The sequence below is a fragment of the Salarias fasciatus genome, chromosome 10, assembly GCF_902148845.1.
Source record: "Salarias fasciatus chromosome 10, fSalaFa1.1, whole genome shotgun sequence".
NCBI lineage: Eukaryota > Metazoa > Chordata > Actinopteri > Blenniiformes > Blenniidae > Salarias > Salarias fasciatus.
In genome coordinates, this window is record NC_043754.1 from 16,914,563 (window position 1) to 16,937,698 (window position 23,136).

A 23,136-nucleotide genomic window follows, 5' to 3' on the forward strand; every position below is an offset into this window, starting at 1 on the left:
AATGATGACTGATGTTTTCTTGTCACATGAAATTGTTCTTGAAAACAGACTCCTTAAGCTGTTAAATAAATGTTTTATTTTTTAGTTTGCTGAATAAACATTACTGCTGTATTCAGTCATATTCTTTTAGTCCAATTTTATTGAAAACTTTTTTTTTTTTTTTACTATTTTGAGTGACTGTCATTGAATCTGCCAAACTCTTCTAGTTTGTCCCTTTTTCATCCTATTTTTGTTGTTTCAGGGCGGCATCTGAAAATAAGGAACCATTATTAGTCTTCCCGCAAAAAAAAAAAAAAAAAAAAAAAAACTGTCTCCATGGATACCAGGTGTGCTACGTATAATGCCAATAGCTTCCTGGCGTCTAATCTTTAAGCTGTCTCTAACTCTATGATCCCTCCTGTTCAATCTGCCCGTGGCCTGCACAGGGTGCAGTGGGTGCAGAGGGTGCAGTGCGCTTGGGTGCCAGATCTGAGCTCTCTGTAATTTGCTGTCATGCGTATTGGTCGTATGATGACTTATTACATTGTGGAGACAGAGCTGCGTGAAGGGAGACGTCCATTAAAAGGATTAAGGACAGCAAATGAGCTTTGTTCTCAATCTATACCGCCCCTCCCGCTTCTCTATAAACACAACCCACCGCACTATACACTAACCTCCACTTCTCTCCCAGAATGCATACAAATGCACACACTCGCTGATCTCTGCTTTCTCTCAAGTGGATATTAGTTTTCCCAGAAGGCATAAGACATGTTATATCAGAGAGCGCATTTATGGTTGCGCCATCTGAGCTTTTTGTGTCTAAGAAAAGGGACAAACTCGGCGCTCAGCCACTGCGATGATACGAACAAAACGCAGCTGTCAAAAGAAAACAAGCCCCAGGGCACAGGGGATGTCTGAAGCTGCTGTACGTTGACGCGGGAGCTGCATACGGCGTCGCAAATCAAAACAAGTCGGGATAGAAATTTATTAAACATACAAGAAGGAAAGGCATCGCGCAAACACGCAGAATAATGGATTCCAAAATAAACGAGGTAACAGCCTGAAACGGAGGCTGAAACAGGGACAAAAAGAGCAGATGCCAACAAGATGACGACAATTAGCATAGCTGGATATAAACGGCAGTGCCAAGAGCTGCTATAAAACAAACACAGCGTCTCCAAACTTCCTCGCCACTTCTGTGCTGATGAACTCCGGACCAACAAGTAGACACGCTTGTCGGAACGCAGCCAGTTACCAAACCTAACATCCACAAATACAGAGGATGTGACTCCGACAGATGCTGCACAGACACAGATGTTCCTCTGTCTTTACATGCCTTTGACCCAGCAGCTAAAATAAGATCATCACAGCCTCTTCAGTTTATTCATTTTATAGATTTTGTTTAACAAATTTACCACTACTCACAAAGAATCGGTAATCATTTAAGTGTCTTTATTGTAATCATTTACTGCAGCTTTAAACAATTAAGTTACCTACAAAACATCCGGTGCACTGAAGGGCTAAAGTCTAAAAAAATCATGTAATTGTCAAGACTTCTTGTGTAAAATCATTGGTAAATTGTTCAAGGCAAACTCTCAGTAAATTCTTTATAAAGCCTTTCAAATATTGAAAAAAATCTTTCAAATATTAAAGAATGTGTTCTCGCAACAATTGGAAGAAAATGGGAGAGAATACATTTTTAGGTGAGTCAAGGGTTCTTCTACTCATGACGGCAAATTACCCATTTCCCTTCAGCGGAGGGCTTTAAAAGGGGAAGATCCTGTCACCAAAGCGCGCTCCCAGGAGATAACTGATATCCTCCGCTAAATGAGCAGAAACACCACCAGCTAACATGCGGCGGCTGAAATTAAATTAGTTGAGGGAGAGATAGGCTAACCCATTTGTTTACTTCGCTCCTAGGAGAACAGTTGCCCGGAATAAGAAACGGTTCATTTATATTAGAAGCAAACAGATGCTGTGGTGGACTGCAGTGGCAGCTTTGTTTCAATAATAACGCCTCTGCTGTCGTCTTTGACAACGACAAAGCGGCGGCACTCTTCGCCGTCGTCTGTCTGAGCCGCGGCCAAACACGGCGCGTGACGTTTTTGCTCTGCAGTTAACGCATCTCCGTACCGCGACATCAAACCCCGGCAGTGCAAATGCTGCTTTGAGCACAAATTACTGGTAAGAATTTAAACAATATCTGGCGAGATGTGCTTGGAGTCTGAAGCCTAATGAGAAGGCGCAGATCTCAGAGAGCAGGTGGGCGTTGCGAGCACAAATCATTGACTGCCAGTGTGTGTATCCAACCCAAATGTCACTTCTTTAGTGCTAAATGTGGCCACGCACCATGTGCTCTGCAAAAAAAACCTAAGCCCCATTGTGTGTAAAAGATCAGAATTTCCTCTCAGGACCAAAGCTGTGAAATCCTGCTACCCCCAAGAATAAGTGTGCATGAGAGAAAGAGAGAGAGAGAGAGAGAGAAAGACAGAGAGAGAGGGGGAGAGAGAGAGAGAGAGCGCCACTTCCTGCGTCAGTACTCCATCACCTCAGTGTAGCGCCTGCAGTTTCTCAGGCCAGTCATCCATTAAGACTCTGATTGCTGAAATAGGCCCAGGGTACACTCTGTACCGACACCGCGGTGCCAGAAACAGCAGCCTGGCCTCCACCAACTTCACAGTTTTGACTGTTGTCTCAATTTGCAGAGAGTCTTCCTCTGCAGCTCGTTACTGAGGACGAATTTTGGAATAAACATTCTCGTACAGCACGGAGTCACGCCTTAATACGCACCCAGAGGGACACACAAAGCCAGTGCGAAGCATGAAAACTGATTTATGCTAAAGCTGTTAGGTACACACATGAGCACAGCTGGAAGCACGGCTGTTTAATTAGTAGGAAACAGTGACGATCATGGATACTGTTTTGCAGAGAAAAACAGTTGAAGTATTTTTCTTGAGAGAGCGAGTCTGTCACACTTACACACAATTTTTAGAGTCAACAGTTTGACAAATGAATGTTTACGGACTGTGCCAGGGACCCGCAGCATCCAGAGAAAATACACAGATGCAAACTCCATACAACTTAATGGGTCCTCTGAGGCACCTTAGAACCTGCCTCACTATGAGGCCAAAACATGTGAGATATAAAATGTGAACTATAGGGTCGCCATTTGGCTGTTTCTACTTAGTGATGTCCCCATCTCCTCACCCCTCATCTTTCAAAACTAAAGGTATATTTCAAAAAAAGAAACTCCAAGTGATTTATAGCTAACTGCATCAACATCCTTCTATCTTTAGTTGTTACTAATCACACTTAATCAGCTTGCCTCTGAGTGAAATATGTGTGCATTTTAAAAGAAAAGAGGTTATCTCTGAGAGCCAAATTCCTTTAAAGCCGTGGAGAGAGACTGTGTTTACTGCACAGATGGGCAGTGTAAAATAGTCTAACGCTGGAAATGTTTAATTTTCCTGCGCAACCAATTTAATTCTCAAATTAAGTATTAAATTATGGTAATTAATAATGGTAATTATTACTCAGCGCATGCTATTTTTGTCGGCTATTCTCTAGGTTTAAATGTATTTGGTGACAAATAAAAGACACTGCAGAGCAATGACAGAGCACAGGCATGAAACAGTTCAGCATTTATCCCATTTTCTGTTCTTGGCGTATTTAGTGACAATTTGAACAACAGAGTTTTGATGAACACTACTGTGCTGCATGCTCAGCTTAGTCTTTCAGCTGTGTTTCGTCCCTAATATCGACTATAGCATGTTGCAGAGCTGTTATATGCGTCTAATTATGTCACTTCAATTAAAAATTCAACGTGGAAACACTTCAACCATCACGTCCAGTGGCCCTCTTGCACCACAGGTAATTATGTGCAGGTTGAGGAGGAACACGAAACCACAGCTACACCTCTTCAGGGTCTCCAGTAGTGTTTCAGTTTGAGCTTTTTTCAAATGGGAAATTTCCTGCCAGCAGACTCTGAGGATTGTCAAGTATCTGATTTGATGACAGGCCGTTCTGAGAAGGCCCTTCCCCCATCTCTTAATTTGGCGCTTGGAAATCCTACAAGAATCTTATTACCTTACACATCTGATAGACTGAATGTGCAGTGAACTGTCTTCACTGCATATCAGTGAACCACATGGCAGAATGAAAACAAAGGAAAATCCAGCTTTGAAAACATAGAAATTGACATGTGGCTGAACATATTATACTGAAATTGAGTTTTCAATAAGTGTGCGCGATAAAACATGGAGACCACGTGTTGAGGCTGTTGTCGTTCCGCAGCCGAGTGTGACAGGCGGTCAGCAGAACGGAATGACAATCCATAAAATTCATTACGAGCGTGACAGCAGCGTGGAAATAATTCACGGGCTAATGAGTGGCAGGAAAGCATGTGTGCGTGTAGAGCTGTGTGTCTGAGTGAGCGATCTGGAGTGCGAGACGAGATATTGACCATCTGCAGCGACTGGCTGGTGCGAGCGTGGCAAAGGCGCAGGTACGCCAGTGCCAGACGGATTAGCGCTAAACGCAGACACTTAGCCGTAAGTCGGTGTGACCAGTTCATCACCACCAGATAAGACAAATGTTCATCTGACGGTAAGCTCATGACTTGTTCATCATTTTCCTGCTGTGTGGCGACGCGTGATTTAGAACCCATTTGCAAATATTACCCCACATTTTATCACTGTGACACAAACATTTGCTGTATATTTACATTTCCGCATGACTTTCCCAGGGTTGAGACCACATCATTATAAAAAGAAAAAGAAAAAAATGCATTATGGTAAATGACCACTTGGTCATTCTAAAGGAATGCCGGAGTACAAGTGAGCTCTTTCTGCATTCAGATATTTCCAACATTTGTAATAATTTTTTATAACAAATGTGTCACACAAAATGTGTCTTGGTTTCCTTTTTTTAAATTAATATTTTCTAGGGGTGTTGTATTTTTATCCTATTTTGTGCAGCTGCAGTACTCTTATATAATCCCTCACCACGACATTTCATTTATACAGTGTGGATTGATCTCTGGGTTCTTGCCGTCACAATGACAACCAGAGCTTGCAAAGTAGTCTGCAGAAGATGTACGCAAGCTGTAGTACTGCAATAAACAAAATCAATGTATATAACACTGTCCAAATCCAATTCTATTCCCAACTACCCACAGTGGTGGTGCAGTATGTGTTTTTTTTTCTATTTCATCACAACAGGATTCAGAGTTGAGGGATTTATTCATGAGGGCGTGATGAGTAAAATGTCCCACGACGTTTAAACGGGCAGATTCATTGAAAAGGGCTGCAGTTAATTTGTCAGTGTTCTCACCTAAATGTCAGTGACACCCTGCAGAGCAGGCTGCCCCTCTCCTTTACATCTGAAGTTACTTGGGTAATTAAAAATTAATATGGCTGAGCATATTTAGCGAGGTTAGTGATATTGATGAGTGCGGCAGCGAACCAGAACGCTTAAAAAGCTCTGCTGCAGCAGAACGGATGATACCAACTAAACAGGTTAGTATTGATTTTTACAAAGGCTATCCGCTGATAGATTCATCTAATAGACAGAGACAGTCAAGCACAAAATCCCTGGTGGTATAAACTTAGCTATTCTAATGATTTTCTTTTCTTTTTCTTTCTTTTGACATAAATTGACTGGGTAAATGGCTGTGAACGGCTCAGATCCTGCAACCTTTGTGCTCATGGATGCTGTGTAGAATGCAACACTCACAAAGAAAACCTGGAATACCTGCAAACCTCATTAGAGATGTCACTCATGCACGTCTCACATTTATTTTAAGACGTATCTGTTCCGACAGAAACGCTGATTTTCCTTCTGTAAGGATACATCTATTAATGAATATGAAGGAGCTGTAAGTAAAGACTAATTAGAGCTCTACGTCTCACTTTCTGTGACTGTGGCACAAACAGCAGCACCACTCATGCTGACAAACACATATTATCTCTGTGCGTGCTTCTGTGGAATAATCATGAAGGGATAGAAACTCCACGAAAGTCTATAACCGCAGGAGTTCAAAAGGCAGACACTGATAATGATACTTTTGCGAGTAGACGGTATTCCTCCGAAGACCTATGTGCTTTATGTAACGGTCCTGTTTGCATCGATTCACCAATTGTCTGTTCTTCTCTTTGACCTTTGGGAGTAAGCCACTCAAAAAAAAAATTTTTCTGTATTTGAGAGAAGAGCTGAGTGGCTCAGAAGCGAAGATAGGACAAGGCCAATACAAGGCACTGAAAATGGTTTTGAAAGTTAAAAAAGAAAATCAAACATAATGTTGCGATCATGCAGCTGGGAGCTGGTCTGCCTGCTATCCAGATACCGACTAAAGTGAAATAAGGTTGCCATGTTTAAAAGAGGAGAGAGACAAAATAAATCTCATTGGGGATGATTCTTTTTTGATCAACGTTCGTGCACATCCGACACACAGCCATCATTTTATTTTCAACATATCTAGAAATCATTAAGACCATTGCCATGACGCTTTGTAGCTGCAAAGGTCAAATACTGCAACGAGCGAAAGGAGTGAAAATAAGATGAAAAACTCATTTGTGCACGGCGCTTGAACGTTTGTTGGTTTTGATTGAAACCTTTGTCATTTTCAGGAACGTTCAACCCATAGTCTCCTGTTTCCTCAGTAAGTTCTCAGTTTGACCACATTTTTCTAACCAGGAATGCACCATAACTCAGTTTCTATTTCATTGTTGTGATGTGGAGCATTATCAATGCATTTAATTCTTAGCTGCAAACCCGGAAATTGTAAAATGGAAGTGCTACAACTCCTATAAGCATTAGCATAGCTATCAGATGCTCAGTGTGAGAGCAGGAAGCGCAATCACCATGTTTGGAAAGTCAGTTAGGAGATCAGTTCATAATACCAAAGAGCCTTTTCGAATCTTAGTTTCAAACACAATGAACAATATAATTACGTTTAGTGGCCGTATCTCTGTATACATGAAGTCAAGCAATTGAAGAGCGTTATCTTCATTAACCGTTCACCCTGCGGCGTCCAACATTCATGCATTCTGTAAAACGCATGAAATAAAAATAGAGACTGCTGCTAGTGATTTGCCTGACATGCTGACTTCTCACCAGGATGTGTAGATTTGTCACCACACCCACACATGACAACTTTCCTACTTTTTCACCACTCTTTAGATGTTTCATGACTGTTTTCTCTTTTAAGCTTCTGCTTCTGCCACAACACCTTTTTCCCATTTGCACTGCATAAAGATCCAAATCATCTTCTATCTGGTTTTTTTTTTGGTTTTTTTTTTACCTCCCTTTCAGGTATTCTGGCAGCCTTTCCACCACTGGAAAAATCTGATCCACTCTGAATGAAGCGTGTAATTAAAATGGATGCTTGTCTGCTCTTGGCTGTTGCCCTTTAATGCATTTCTATCTTGACATCACTTTGACACTCCTTCACTCGCCTGCTACCTGAGCAGAGGTCCGTCCACTGGAATGATACGCTGCCGACTGCGGAATGAAAATGTGCACCGCGCAAGCAAAGAAAGGCTGAGAAATTACATAAATATATATTTTACTGAGGTAGAATTGTCAACTGTCAAGGGAAATACAGTATAATATAAACCAGTGTTTGAATAAAAATCATAAATCAATAGAAGCCTGATTTTTCCCCGTTGTCTTTTATTCACTAAACCCACAGTGCATGCCTTCAGCTAAATGATTATGTCAAGGATCATTAAATGTTTGTAAATTTATGATAGTGAGAGTATAAGAAACATTGCAAGAGTATGTTTAAATGATGTATACATTTATATTGGTGATGCATTTAGTTTTCACGCTCTCCATTTCAAGATAATGTCATGACTCCTGCAGCATGCATTCAAAAAAATGAAGATTAAATGGATCCATCAATAACATTAATACATGTTGGGGACTGTGGCACACTGTGGAATATGTTTGTTATTACTGTGTTAGTGTCAAATATTCTCATCAGAGGCATCTGAACATGTTCTAGAAAAGCTGATTTGGTACTTTGCTTATCAAGCCCTCCCAATGTTAACACAACCCTGGCAACTTATTCCCAAAATCAAATTTAATTACAGCTCAGAGTGCTGGGGATTATGCAAAGCAAGTAAACATTAGAAGAGTGACATGGGGTTTATCTCCTCTGGGTTTTTTTTTTCCACATAAAGTACAATTACTTGTTTTTACTGTTTTGAGGCTTTTCAGGGGAAAAACTAAAACACGGTTAATGCTTTAACTGAGATCAAACGCAAACTGTATGATTAGCAGCATATTGGGAGTTACAACAACTCTCAGAAGATGATTCACTCGGGATATGATTGTGGACGATATTTGAAGAATAGACAAATCATCAGTGCAAAATTTCACTTGTTGAAAACATCTTTTCTACCATGATGTCGGTTTCTGGAAACAGTTAAAAGCTGCAGCGAACAGAGTCCAGCATCAGGAGCAAGGATAACAAGGAACTGAAACATGAAATGTTACTGTCGTCCGTTTTTCTGTGTCTTCTGTGAGAGTAACCTTTAGCTAGCTGTTGCTTCCTGGAGGCCAAACATAATATTTGGCTTAGGTTAATGATATACTCCACATTATATTAATGCAAAAAGAGAGTAAGACAGAGAGAAATGCACACACATATAGAGAGAGACACTTGTGATGCCATATTTTAATGTGGTTGTACTCTTTATGAATAATAATCCTGCAGGTTTGCGTACCAGCTCACTGCCTATGGTAAGAAAACGGCGAGTCTTTCTTCAACCTGATGAAACACTCTGATTTCACGTGTGACATCCCCGGGTTATGAACTGTGAAATAGGCTGCTCCTGGCTACTGAACTGACAACATTTAGCTCTTAAGTTACAGGTAATGTTTGATAAGCAAAGCCCAGTCTTTAAATCTGGTCTTAACTTGAGCACTTAGTTAAAAATAGCGCGGTGCGAAGAGGGTAGGGAATCTTTATTAGGGCATTAATTATGGACTAGCTCCTTTTCATGAGGCAGACTGCTCTGTCTGTGAACTCACTTCTGCTTTTTTTCTTGAATAACATTTCAAGTATACCATATCCTGCACTCTTTATGAATTTAAACCAGTAAAATAAATCAGGTTTAAAAAAACAGTTTGACTTTCTAGGTATGAATCCATTTTATTCTAAGTTCATCTTTTCAGTTGTTATTGAGTCAAGTTAGAGCACGACTGTATAACTCAATTATCTTGCTCACACACGAAAACAGCTGTACAGGTGCCGCCTCTTCATTTCCTGTCAAATTTACCTGCTAGTTCAGCATGAGTGAAGATGTCCCTTTAACAGTTACTGTTTCAATAAACTCCAGTGTACTGTAGGAGGCGCTCGGTGGTTCGTATGCTCAGCTTTTAGATCTAATTTCAACTAAACTTAAAGAGGGAATTAGTGTTCTGACAACTCAACAGTTCAATTTTACATCTACGAGCTCATTATCAAAACAGGCTCAATAAAATGTAATCACTGTTTAATTAACTACTTAATTAAAATCCTCAGTAACTCCACTACTTCAAAAAAACCCAAACACGTGATCACGTTATGATAATGCTGTGTAATCATTTCCAGTTACTTGCGCAATACTGCTGCCCATCCTGCTTTGCTCTTCATTTGAATGACTTTTTCCGGAGAGTGACCGCCTAACGCGAATCTGCCGATCCGATAAAAAAGGTCGACACACTTCAGCGACCTTCAGATTTACTGAAGAGAAGACTGTGTGACGCATTCAGAAATAACAATACATTATGCATGTCCTGTACCATTCTGTGCTTGTCTGTTTGCTCGCGCTTGTCTGCATATGCTCGCATGCATGAGCTGCAGCATTACCACTGATTACTGTTATATTATGGCAGGTAATTGGCATCGGCAGCTTCCCCTCTCGGCCCGGGGGACTTCCTTTTACTATGTTAATGAGTTTGTTCAGAGGAGGCTCCACAATGCGGTCGCTGCGGTTTGCATTTTAAAGGAACACTCAGGCTAAATCCGTGAAGATGGTGGACAGCCGTCACACTGGAGGCAAACGTTTCCTCGCCACCGAAGTGATAATGCGAGACAGAGCCTGAAACATTTCCTTCTCTACGGGACTTATTCTGATTTTGCAGTTTTCGTCGTGATGAAGAAGCCATGGGCTCTGGCAAGAAATCTCATGAGATGGCTTCATTAAAGCCCAGTCCTGAAGAAGCTGAGTTGAGTCAATACTTTTACTGTAATGTCAAATAAAAAAAAAAAAAAAAAACTTCCAATAAGTATGAATGCTGTTTTATACATACATGTTTATACTGACTCACCAGTTACTCTTTATTCTTTCATGTCTTTTGTTCTTTATCCATATCTTCCGCCTTATTTTTTTCTTTCTTCCAGGAAAGTCTCACGTCTGAAGATCCAGAGCCGTGTGTCTGACTATCTGCACTGTAAATCTGAGTCATCATAAAGTCTGCTCCCATTATCTCTGCCAGTTGTCACTGCACCGGCTGCTCTTCATCCCCCCCCCCGCTTTCTTTCCACAGCGCTGCAATGAAACGTGGAGTCTTACGGTTTAAAAAAGACTCAGTAAAAAGAAATACATCTGGAATGTAAAAGAACAAGAACTCTCAATATTAAGTGAAGCCAGGAGATAAGATTTATATGAAAGTAAAATGTGGGCGTAGAGCTCTGGGATGAAGGTTTGGTTGCAGTTGCTGTTGTTAAAAGAGAAAAAAAAACTAATGATTCATAACACAGTTACTTACTGTTTGCAGTCATTGTGGTATGAGGTGGCATCGGATGATTTATATAATGGAATGGGTTATTATTCTGTATTTCTGACACATTTTCCTGAATGAAAGTACAAATATGTTGCACAAGGACGGCACATACTGCATAGAAAATCATCTTCTCTGTTGTAAAACATTTGAAAACAGAATTATTAGTGTGAGGATTAATAAGTTTGAATCTACACCCACTCTGTTTTCAAAATGTTTTGTTTTACAAAGTGATATTTTTATTCGTCTTATTTGTTTGACAATTTGAATAATTCTTTTTAAAGATATGTCAATTGTTTTTTTCATCTCAGAGCAACAAGTGATTATCAGATTATTATGAAACAACTGACAACCATTTATCAAGAAATCCTGGAACAGAACAACGCAGGAGTAAACAGTTTAGTCTGCATGAACAGGTGTGAGTGGGCTACAAAAAAAGGAAGAAGAAGAGGAGCACAGGCAGCGCCACAGGTTTGGCCTGTAGTGGTGTGATGGATATCCCAAACGGTCAGCAGAAACATCGGGGCCTCGCTGATAACAAGTGCTCCAGCAGAGACGTGGAAGTGAAACTGCACAAACTGTGAGCGTCAGCAATGTGCAGCTTTAAATAAATAAATAAATAAATAAATGAATAAACCTGGCACAGTCTCATCTGGTGAGATTTACCAGTCCCTATAATGCGGTACAGAAGCTTCTTTAAACTTTTTCTGGTAAAAGTACAAAAGGAAAAACACTTTGATGAACAATATAAAAGAAAAAAAAAAGACATTCGATTTCAATTATTTTGATTCACCAAGCAGTCTGGTCTCAGTGTTATTGTCCCACCTGGCACATTTTGGGAGAATTATCAGATAATTGCTTCCTGAGGCTTTTGAAACATACAGTAATTTTAAAAAAACAAGTCAATGGCTTTTTTTTTTCAATGATATGGAACAAGAGTGACTGGGCTTTTGGTTTGACAACCAGAGAGACAACCATTCTTATTCATATTGTTCTATCATTGCTGTTCTCTCCTATAAATGAGTCTCCTCAAACCCTCCATAAGTCGATCCATTAAAATCTATTGATTTATGCATTATGGCCTCTTGATCCAGCTCAGGAGCTCCGGCGCTGCATGGAGGCAAACCCTGCTAACAGCAGTCCAAAAGGTAGAGTTTACGCTGGAGATATCGAGAGACAGACAATCACATGATTCCTCCCCTGAGACACATTAGATTTACTAAATAGCAAAGGCATTGACTGCAGCTGGCTGTGATTGGCCAAGTGCAAATGAATGGATAGGTTATTATCATTTAATGATGACAGTCTGTAATTCAAAATGAAAACGGAATTATGCACCATAGTGGTTTTTTCTTGAAATATGTTTCGCTATATGGAAAAGTAGAGCATTGCATATATGTAAAATCTGAGCTAAAAGACCCGGTTATCATATATCTGAGGTTTTCACTCAGTTGGCTTCTTCAGCACATAGAAGTGGCTCAGTGCTCTATGTGTGGAACTTCAGTCATAATATCTGCTTTGATCCTTCTCTGCTGGTCGACTGAGCCCTGCTTGATGACCTTTTACCTCCTCCCAGTCCTTTCACTGGACCACTGGATCGTATCACATATGGGAGTCCCACTGATATTCCTGCTTTTAAATCACACACCATGAAATTATGCTTGGATAGGTAGGATCAATGTTTAACCCAGCAGGATAAAAGCAGAAATGTTTTAATAATGAAAAGCCACACAAAAAGAACCACCTAATTAAAATCACCTGTCAAAGGCATTGTGCTTTAAATAAGTCTGTGATCCATCCTAAAATCTAATTTATTTCTGAGTCAATATCTTCCTTTTGCTTTCTAAATAAAATACATTTTTTAAAAAAAACAACATCCGAGTCTGTTTATCTTCAGACTGTTAACCTATTGTTTTACATCTTGTACCTTTTTTTCATCTCTCTGATGAGAATCACTGTCTTTTTTTCAGTTCACATGTTGATACGGTTGTGAAACTCCACTGATCTTTTGTGCTGGTTCACGCTTTCTGTTTGGAGTGATGAAACAGTGAGCAGCTTGACGTGGCTGACCTTGATAGTCAACAATTTCACACGTTCATGAAAAAAAGATGCCTCTGAAAATGACTCTGCCTCAATGGCACAATGCTAAAATGCTGCCACAGCGGAGAAACAGCTGAGCTTTATGCAGGCTGACACACTCACTGCTGCTAATTCAGAATTAACCTGGCTTATTAATTTAGTCACTGTGCAAAACATGAGTGAGGTTAATCTGTGACTCTAAATTGGCTGGAATTAGATTTATTCAACACATACTGTAGCTGTCAAAGTAATTTTAGTTCAGGGTCCCAGGTTGAACATTAATAGACCCTATCATCAAATAATAAAATATATGAAATTCCAGATACTTATATTTCCAGATGTCTTCCTTAGTTTTTGTGTAATGGGGGACAAGTATGTCATAAAAAATATTTGATTAAATATCTCTATATATACCTGAATTACTTGTTTTTACATCTTTTAAGCCCACTTTTTTTTCTTTTCCCAAACAATGTCTTCTTGTGCAAAACACAACAGAATATGAAAAACTATGTCCTGTATTTGTAGCTTCTGATTTCTGTTTTAATTAATGACTTTTAAAAAAAGTGGAAACCTCTTTGTCACAGTGTTTTTCTTCCTCTAGTCAAAATCATGTCACTTACAACCTTTGCTGCTTTCAGCGTGTGTTTACACAAATTCACCCCTCACAGTGTTGCTTTGATGCCAAGGAAATGCATGAGGTAAACAGCCACCATTTAGGTTATTTTATGTCCACCACTCTTATTAAAAACGAGCATATGGTGATATGATATATCATATCATAGCATATGATTGTAAAGTGATAAAGTCATGATAATGGTAGTTTGAGTTCAGTCTGGTTTAAAAGTTGGAATGCATTGTTGTGCTACATACAGATACAGCGTCCAACAACTAATAACTGGCTGATATGCAGTGAACATTGAAAATTAGATCGAAATTTATGTTCGAAAAAATTGTGGGATTATATTAAACTCGTGAAAAATTATTTCAGTGAAGTAAATCCTTCTCATTATTTCTAAGTCATTAAAGCAATAATTTCAACAGCTGTCTACACACAAACAAACAAACCAAGCTTTTAAACTGGGGAATTGCATTGTTATGTATATAAAATAAATGAGTTACCTTATTCAGGTGTGTCTTTAAGTGTTCAGTTGGCGCGTGCTGAGCAGGAACAACACTGATTCACGTTCACTGATTTTTTTTAAACGCGCATTGAAAATGAAAATCCTTCTGCGTTGTTCTGTTCATAGTTACGGTAAAAGTTAGGTAGTCGGTAGGGATGCCTGACGTTTATTGCATCGAATAATGCCCTAAATTTTGTTCAACACATTGTCACCTTTCAATTAAAAATACTCTATTTCATAAAACATGTGATCTCTTTTTTTGAAGGGTAAAAATAACAAAATATAGATCAAATCGGCACTGGATGGATGACGTGTATGTTTGGGTCCTTCCAGCTTCCGGGTGTGGATAGCTTGTTTGCAAACGAAGCCGCCTCGCCCAAAAGATGTAAGTTTCTGCTGTTTTATATGAGCATTTTGTCTGTAATATGTCTCACGTTTTTCAGAAAACATCGCTGTCCTAACGACGCTCTCTTTTTCCTGCCCGTTAGGTCTAAAGTGACATTTAAAATCACCCTGACGTCGGACCCCCGGCTTCCATACAAAGTGTGAGTACTGACAGCTCAGCAGACATTTCTCATTTATTTACAATATGTGAAGAAAATAATTCTGATATTTCACCGCTATCGCCTTGTTTTTTCGAGGATCGCCGTGTCGACCTGTTGGAACGTTTTTGTAAACCACGTTACACATGTTCAGCAGGACAACATCTGTTTTCATGTAGCTGTGATTCACATGTTGGCATATCAGCTGCACGTTTGTCCTTATATTTGTTAAAAGTCCCTTTGCCAGTGGATTACAGCCTATAAACTGTCACTTCGATATATATTATTGTCACATCTATGCTACAAGCTGATATCTCAATAGACAGATTTAACAGGAATTTACATCCAGTTATCACAGCAGCTCCACTCTGTACATAAGATATTGATAAAGGATAAAAATCAATATTGGGAATTAACTAGCAAATGTAAACAATAATAAGGATTTGCAGTAACTCGAAAGTCAGTATTTATGTAAAGCATGAGGCAATTTGCACGATGTACCGGTTGTGTTGTGCAAATAATGGATCCGTTATTTGCGCAAACATTTGTCTATGGTACTGCGCATTTAAAAATATTCATGTTTTCAGCAATTTATAGGGGATTATGTTGGACTGGCAGTGTTAAACAGAGTAATCATTTTTATATTGATGTGATAGTAGCATAATATCTGCGTTCTTATGATGGACTTCATGCACAAAACAGGGTTGAAGAGTTTTACAAACCTTTTAAAGTCATTTTAAATTAAGTACATTACAAAAATCTTTAAAATTGAACAAAAGCTACTGTTTGCACAATGAAATCAAAGTTCCTTGTTTTTTTCATAAGACTTGTGAGTGCTTTAGTATGAATAATGTATAAGAATCAATGCTGTCTCTGGAGTGTGTAAGTGTGTTAGTGTTTGTATCAGCTGTGTAAAACATGCCCTCTGTGGGACAATACCAGCCCAATCCAATTTAGCTACAGAGTGACATAGAACGGTGTTAACATAAGAACAATAGCATAAGACTGTAATGTTCTCTATAAAAGCAATTGTCACCTTAGAAACTCATGATTAGAGGGTTGCAGCAGACCTAGTAAAATACTCCAGAGTTGATAGATCAGTATCAAAGCCAAAATGGATTGATTTGTAAAAATGTTCATGCAAGATGTCTAATAATGCTCCATTTTATTACTGTGGCTCATTCTGGATTGAATTGGACTGCATGTGACCTCAATGGGTCTGACACCCCTGGTTTATATTATTACTTTGTTTTAAACACATTAAAACAAATGTATGAAACGTTTGATAGGGATTAATGTAAACGTAACATCAGTTTAAACATGTAGACAAAATACATCACATATTTTGAAATTTTTATCATTTGCTTTGTAAATATAGTGATTGAGGCAGTAAAATTGTTGCACAAAGCCACAGTATGTGCTGTGGTTGAAGTGTTTTATTGCTCCTGAATGAGTGTGTGTGTCTTGTTTTTGCATCCATTTCTGCCACATTATACCCAATCAAAGTGTCCCCGAGAGCAACTGAGCACTTTCAGGCAATTAGCTGAATCTATGCAGACTATCTTAACCTTAACCCGTAGACGGAGATGTTCGTCTAATGAGGTCAGACAAGACCACAGCGGGGCCGTTAGTGAACAGAGGGATGATAATGATAATGAAGTATCACTTTACCTCCGTCACAGAGCTGCTGTTGAGTGGGTCATCAATCTTTCTTTTCTTTTTTTTTTTCTTTAAAGGAGAAAATTTTCTGAGATTTGTAGTTTTCTGGACTTTATAGTCTGACAAGTTTACACTTCCACACAATGCTGAAGCTTCCGCTCTCGCTCTGCTGCTCTCTCTGCTTCTGCCTGAGCTGATTGATATTGCCCTCCACCACCTCGGCTCCCTCTGCATTGCCTTACTTGGCGATTGCATTTCAAGGCTTGTGATTTTTCTTTTGTATGTTTTATCTCCCATCTCAGCGAAATACTCCTTTTGGTTTGTGTTTTGTTTTGCCCTGGGAGGTCTCCGCTGCGCTCCCGAAAACTGCTCTGCTCAAATCATTGGAGGAACATCACACTGGAAGTCTATTGCGTCTAACTACTTATGCCTTATATAGTTTCAGGACCTCCAACAGAAATAGGTCTGACAAAAGTAATGTTACACTCAGCTCGCCTTCAGCTTTTTTTTTTTTGTTGCTGTTGTTGTTGCTTTTTCATGGAAGTCAAAATAAATTTCTTGCCTCAGATATGTGCTTCTATCCTGTTAAAATGGAACATGACCGAAACACTAAAGCAGTCTGTCAATTAACAATGGATCACTATGAATGAAGATCATATTCAATTATGTGGTATTTTTGCTTTATGAGTGACATTTATAGCTAATTTGCATACATTATTTTTTTGTATTTGGTGTTTTAAGGATCTTGTTTCATTTTTTTGCAGACTAAGTGTTCCTGAGAGCACGCCGTTCACAGCTGTTTTGAAGTTTGCCGCCGAGGAGGTGAGCTCACAACAAATCCATACATGAGTAATAAAATCTTATTGAATACTGAGGGGAAAAAAAAGTATCTGTCTGCTGCAAACTAAATGATATTGTTGTGTTAAAATAAACAAATTTTATTGCATTCATGACAGTATCAACAAAGTCAGTTACCATCAGTAACAGATTCATTGTTTGATTCACAAAGGTGAAATTATAAGAGGAAAGCAGGACCGACTTCAAATAGTGAAGCAGATTGCACCGTGTCATCTGGCTGATCTTTTCACTGTTGGGTGTGAAATCGTTTTGAGCTGTCGGTGTTTTGGTCTTTAAAGTGTCACAAATGTGACAAAGAAAAGCCGATACGTTAGCAGGCGTCCTGCTTTGGATTTGTCTACTTGTAGATATCAGACGCCTCTCTGGAGGATTTTAAGACCAAGACGGAGACATACTTGTTCAGTTTGTGCATGATTTTCAAGCTTTTTATTAAAATGGGTTGCACCGCACAGCGACAAGCTGCTTCTGTATGTCAACTAACCTGTCTGAGGCTGAGAAAAGTTGACGTTATCATTTACTGTCAGATCCCGATCGATGCCAAGATCGAACATGAGCTTGAGGTTGTATCGGGTCAATCGGCCAATCCCATTTTCTATTATCTTCGAATAGCACTGCATCAGTACCGTATTTTGCCTGACAGCAACTCATTTTAACTCATGTATATGCAAATAGCGGAAAACGCCTTTTCTGTTTATGTGGCGTTGCTCTATGATGGGGGAAAAAAAAAGATGAGAGAAACTAATTTAGTAAAATATCTGTAATGTTCTTAACAGCCAGCAGCTATCACATCGGGCAGATATTACAGCCGTTTGTGCTTCACACAGAGAAGTGAAGGCTTATGCTTCACAAAGCTTTATGATTAGATCAGTCTAGTATCAATATTACTCTTCCCAAACTCAAATAATGCTCTGTACTATATGTGTTTGAAGCATACAGAGTATTAGGTTATATTTTCTTACCCGAGCACTTCGTAAGGAATAGTTTTGATTCCATGTACTGTGTGAAGCTTCTACATGTCTCACACACACACACACACACACACACACACACACACACACACACACACACACACATCATATGTTTTTTTGGCTACACATAGCAGTATTTTCTACAATCTTCCATTCATTAATGTTTTAGTTTATATTCCACATGTGGAGCTTCTGCTACCTGATGGCGCTTCGCCAGGCAGCTTCTCGCTAACCTTATCTGCCCGGCGACAGACTGCCCCCCCCCCCCCCCCATCCTTTTGCTACAAATCGCACTAGCCCACATCCTCAGCAATGAAGTGGGACATGTATTGTGGCCGTGCCGAGTGATCTTCTTCCAGAAATTCAGCCGTGGACCCCTCCGCCTCGGGCGCAGTGTTTCTGTGCGCGAGCGCACGTGTGCAGATGTGACTTTGGGTGAAATGTGTGAGAACTGGTGCGTCTGACAGCCGCGAAAGTTGGCGGACAAAAGGCTGAACAGAAAAACACACAGCACAGCTTCTCCTTTCATCAAGTTTGCTTCTGGAAATGTGTTTGCAGCTCTGATTCTGAAGTCAAAACATTCACTTATTGGATGATAATGTGTGTAATGATGATTTTTTTTTTCTCCTCCTCTTTCTGTCTTCAAGCCAAGTGTAATTTTGTAGCAACATTTCCTTCGAGCATTTAGCCAAAAATTCTTTCGTTGCTGTTAAAATTTCCAGTATCCAAATGTTAATCTGTTTTTTTGACTCTTTTATAAGAATTCCAATGTGATTTCCTATTTCTGCTTCAATCTGTTTCAGTTCAAAGTACCATCAGCAACCAGCGCAATAATTACAAACGGTGAGTTTGGCCAGAAAACTTTCACCTCATGATTTTCTCTCTCTCTCTCTCTCTCTCTCTCTCTCTGTCTTTTGTTTTGTTTTTCTTTGAGCTCTTCGCAAAACTACTTCAAGAGCGAAAGTGAAGTGTTTAGCAGCTTGGTAGTGATTAGGAGCCGTCTCACTGTTCCACAAAGAGAATCTCATTCTCTCACCGAGTGAGTGTTTTGACAGAAGCGTTTTGAAACTTTCAAACAGCAAAGCGGCACGATCTGACAGCGCCTCAATAAACCCGGACGCGCTCACTGTAATCTTTGAACTGCAGTCTGATGCCTGAAATAAACCGATGCTTCAAAATACTGTCAAGCCGCATAATGGTATACAATGATCAGAGAGAGCAGGCCTAAATTGTCACTTCAAACTGTTGTAATCTTTTATTTCGCGCGGCTAAAATTAAAATGACGGGCAACAGTTTAGAAATACATGATCCCTTCAACATCCAAGTCAAAATAATGTTCTTTAAGAGACTGTCAGCCTCATGAGCTATAAATGTCCCTTCAGAATCCGGCTTCAGCTCAAGATTTTATCCTCCTCTGCTTGTCTGAAGCCAGTGTTAGCTTCAGGGCTAATGCTCTGTACTTTACTCAGCAGTTCGGAAACAAAACACCAAACTGTTGTCGAGCCCCTGCGGCTCTTTATCTTTGTGTGACCGCAGCTGAAACTGTTTCTTTCTACCTTGCAGCAGGTTTTTTCTTTTTGTTGGCAGCCGTCGAGCTGCTCACAGCGCTGCAGCCACGTTACTCAAGTGGCACAGTTTCCATACAATCAGTCAGCCTTCTACCCGCTAATTGAAAATTATAGCCAAAAGCATTTCGGTGGAACATTGTAGCGGTTTAAAAACGTCTGCTATTCACGGGTTTGATAAGAAACAAAATGTTCAGCTGCTCAAGAAAGCTGCTTCCACCCAAAAAGGATTTATTAGAAATGGAAATAATGAAGTTTATAGCAATGTATTTCTATGGAAGCGGAACATTTTAACACGCTGAAGAATTGAAAAGAAGAGTCTGAATAGTTCTGCTTCTTTTTAGAAAATAAAAAATGTATTCTCTATTTAAGCCCACAGTGCAGAGATAAGCCTGGTGTGTACTCTGTGTGGATGTGATATGATTTACATGTTTTTAATTAACACGTTTCCTGTACCTCACATGTAACGTCCCTTTGGTACAATCCCAGAGAGGAAACTGCAAGTTTTATCTTCAACACTGTGATATTGACTGTAAAACCTGTGTATTGGATGGCAAACCCGAGCCAAACTTTCAAGGCTTGAAAGGACTAAATTGCTGCTTTTTTTGCCATTAATGTGACGCTTGATAACTAAAACTGATACACTTTTTTGGCGCTCTTATTAGTCGACTCTGCGAACCGGAACACTCACTGACCTCTAAGTGATCCACCAGTTTGAATGTTCATGAGAAAACTGAAAAGTGCCTGATTGGCCAAAATTCAAACAAAGATGTAAGATAAGCGTAGTCAAATGAATTTGTGCTACCTGTCCAGCATGTGCATGCAAATTGTCTTTGTGGGTGTTGGACGGAAAATTGCTGGCACATTCATTGTTACAAATCAATTAAACAGCAGAAAGAAACTGAAAAACAGATGTTTTGTTTACCTCTGCTGCGAGAGGAGACAGTAACATACAGGCCGCCCGCTGGTTTTTTTTACCTGTGTATTCATTATGTTATAAAAGGAGGACGTCATTATGAAGCTGAGGGGAATTAGTCACTGCTGCTGTCTTACGCTCGCTAATCCTCCTGGTCTGCTCTGAATACATTCAGTTCATTTGATAGTTTCTCTTTCTTTTCTTTTTTTCTTTGCTCATTTGCTTCACGTTTTCCTGACTGTGCATTCATTGACTTTGTGTTTGCAGATGGAATAGGAATCAACCCTGCCCAGACTGCAGGTGAGCCTTTATGTTTTGCTGCCAATGCTATTAAATAATCTTTAAAAGCACCTTTTTCAAAGAAAAAAAAAATGCCTTGGCATTCTTTAAGTGATGTGTGGCGACGTTTCTCCCTCCGTTCACTTTCATTAGAAGCCTAATCAACCCCCGTCTCTCCTCCGAGCTCTTTGCTGTCCGTCGCTTTGCTTCCATCAGAGCATTAATAACCCCACGCATTACCGCAGAACTTGAAGACGCGGCTTTCGTAATGCACTTTGGTAACACTCGCAGGCTTCGGTTTAATAATGTGAAATATTAGTCTGATAATGTCTCCGGAGGCAGCGTCTCTGTGGGTGGTTCTGCAAAGACAGGCAAGCGATTAAACTTAATAAATAGAATAAACCACATTGGTTACAAGCTGTTCCAGGTAATCCAGAGCTGAATTCAACTTTTAATTATTTGTCGTTGTGTGATTGGAATTGACATGTAGTCCAGAAGAAATTTGGACTTTTTCTTGTAATGTTTGTTGTGAATAAAAACTTGTTAATGTGTTGATCTGGAGAAAAGGTTTCGATTTGTGAAACGAAAAAAAGATAGGGGTGTAGAAGAAGAATCTGTATTATCTCCAAGAAACATGGTCAAACAGTTATCAGTAACGTTTTCAGCCTGGCAGAAAATACACTCAAGTCTGAGCAGAGCTTTAATGAAAATCGGCTAACTGCTAAAGTTTTATCAATTTTTTTTTGGATGGATTAAAGTTTAGGAAATCTCACCACACCCATCCGCTCTTATACCCACAGGAGCCTTAATCCCAGCCTTTGACAGAGGGTTTCATCATTGTCTCGCCACATATACATTGGTGTGTGTCGAGTTTGGTCTTGAGCCAATTTCAACCCACAGACGAGAAAAAATTAAATCTGATTCAAAATCCAATCAAATGAGCCTGACATGCTGAAATGTTCCAAAAGCCACAGGACGACGTCTGTATTTCTGTGGAGTCGACTCATTTGTGAATATGAAAGGAAAAGAAGTGGTAATTACACTTCAAGTCAATTTAAGAAATTGCTTCTGACAAGAGCCGAGGCCGACGCCAGACCTCACTTGACTTCAGGTTCTTGCGGTTTTTGTCTGAGCCCCGGCGAGCCGCTTCCTCCCTGCGTCGGCCCGTTTCCCCGAGGTTCATGCTCGACGTGCGTCCCAGCCCGCCTTATGTAAGCCGCGGCTCTCCTCACAGGAGGCAACGGCTGACTGGCTTTTCTGCATGGACGCAGAGGGAAGGTAATGCCTGCTTTGACCGCAGGCAAAATTGAGTCTTTTTCTGCAAAGAAAAGGAGATAGTGGTGTGGTGGGCATTCACAACACCTTTTTATCTGCGCTACACTCATGCTGGGTGCCGCCAAGAATAGCCTCAGTTCAGACACCTCTGTCAGATTCCCTTTCTCGCCCACCGCAGCCACTCTGCCGCTTGTTCTCAGAATTGAGTACATGATGGGAATTGATCTGATGTAATTTTACAGTCTTGTTTTCTTCACATGTTTCTGTAGCATCACAATACCTGTTAGAGGGACTTTTTGCATGTTCGGTTTCGGCGTTTGTGCCGGTTGACTTCATGATTTGTTCTAATAAACCTGCAGTTTTTTAAGCTGCACTGAAGCTGAAAAGTTGGGCAGTTGACGTGTTTCTGGCAGCTTTCGAGACAATAAATGCTCTTAATAAAGTGCGTGGGATCTAAACTTGGGCGCTCTGTCCTGTGTTGCAGGCAATGTGTTTCTAAAGCACGGATCAGAGCTTCGCCTCATTCCCAGAGACAGAGTGGGAGGACAGGGAGACTGATGCCGCTCTTCCTCGTCGACGGCATAATGACTCACGCAGGAGAATCATGTAACACTTGAGATCCAGGGAACTCCTCAGCGTGTGTCATATTTTTCTTTTCTGGCCCACAACTGACAGTGACTCACATGAGAATACATCTATTTAAACTTACAGTATTGATGAAGGGCAACCACATATTTGCATTTGTTCCCCCCCTTCATTTTCAGTCAATTGCAAAAGTTTGGAGTACCATCAAGAGACACTATGCTGATTAATTACTGTAAAAAAAAAAAAAACAAAAAAAAAAAAACGCAGCAGCCTCATCCTGGTGAAGATTTCCACCAAAACAACTAACTTAATGAGATCTTTTGTATCATTATAAATGACAATAAAATTCCTCTATGACTCACAGTTAATGCCTCTTCTGCAATGTTTAATTTTGAATTCTCTGCAGTTTGCATGCATCTGGAAAGCAATGCTGTTATTTTTTTCCTTTTTTTTTTTTTTTACAAATGTATGTTGAACATGCTGTCAGAAGCCATTGTTACCTGATGAAGAAGAAATGCTGATGAAGTGTTTTTCTCTCTT

The 23,136-nt window shown here is 39.9% G+C and overlaps 1 protein-coding gene across 1 annotated transcript; it reads left to right on the plus strand.

The window, feature by feature from the left end:
* Positions 1 to 14,104: 14,104 nt before the first annotated feature.
* Positions 14,105 to 22,881, plus strand: ufm1 (ubiquitin-fold modifier 1). The gene is made up of 6 exons (XM_030101753.1): positions 14,105 to 14,334; positions 14,438 to 14,494; positions 16,915 to 16,972; positions 18,780 to 18,819; positions 20,725 to 20,757; positions 22,496 to 22,881. Coding segments are annotated over exons 1-6 (264 nt in total). The 5' UTR covers positions 14,105 to 14,332; the 3' UTR covers positions 22,570 to 22,881.
* Positions 22,882 to 23,136: the final 255 nt, after the last annotated feature.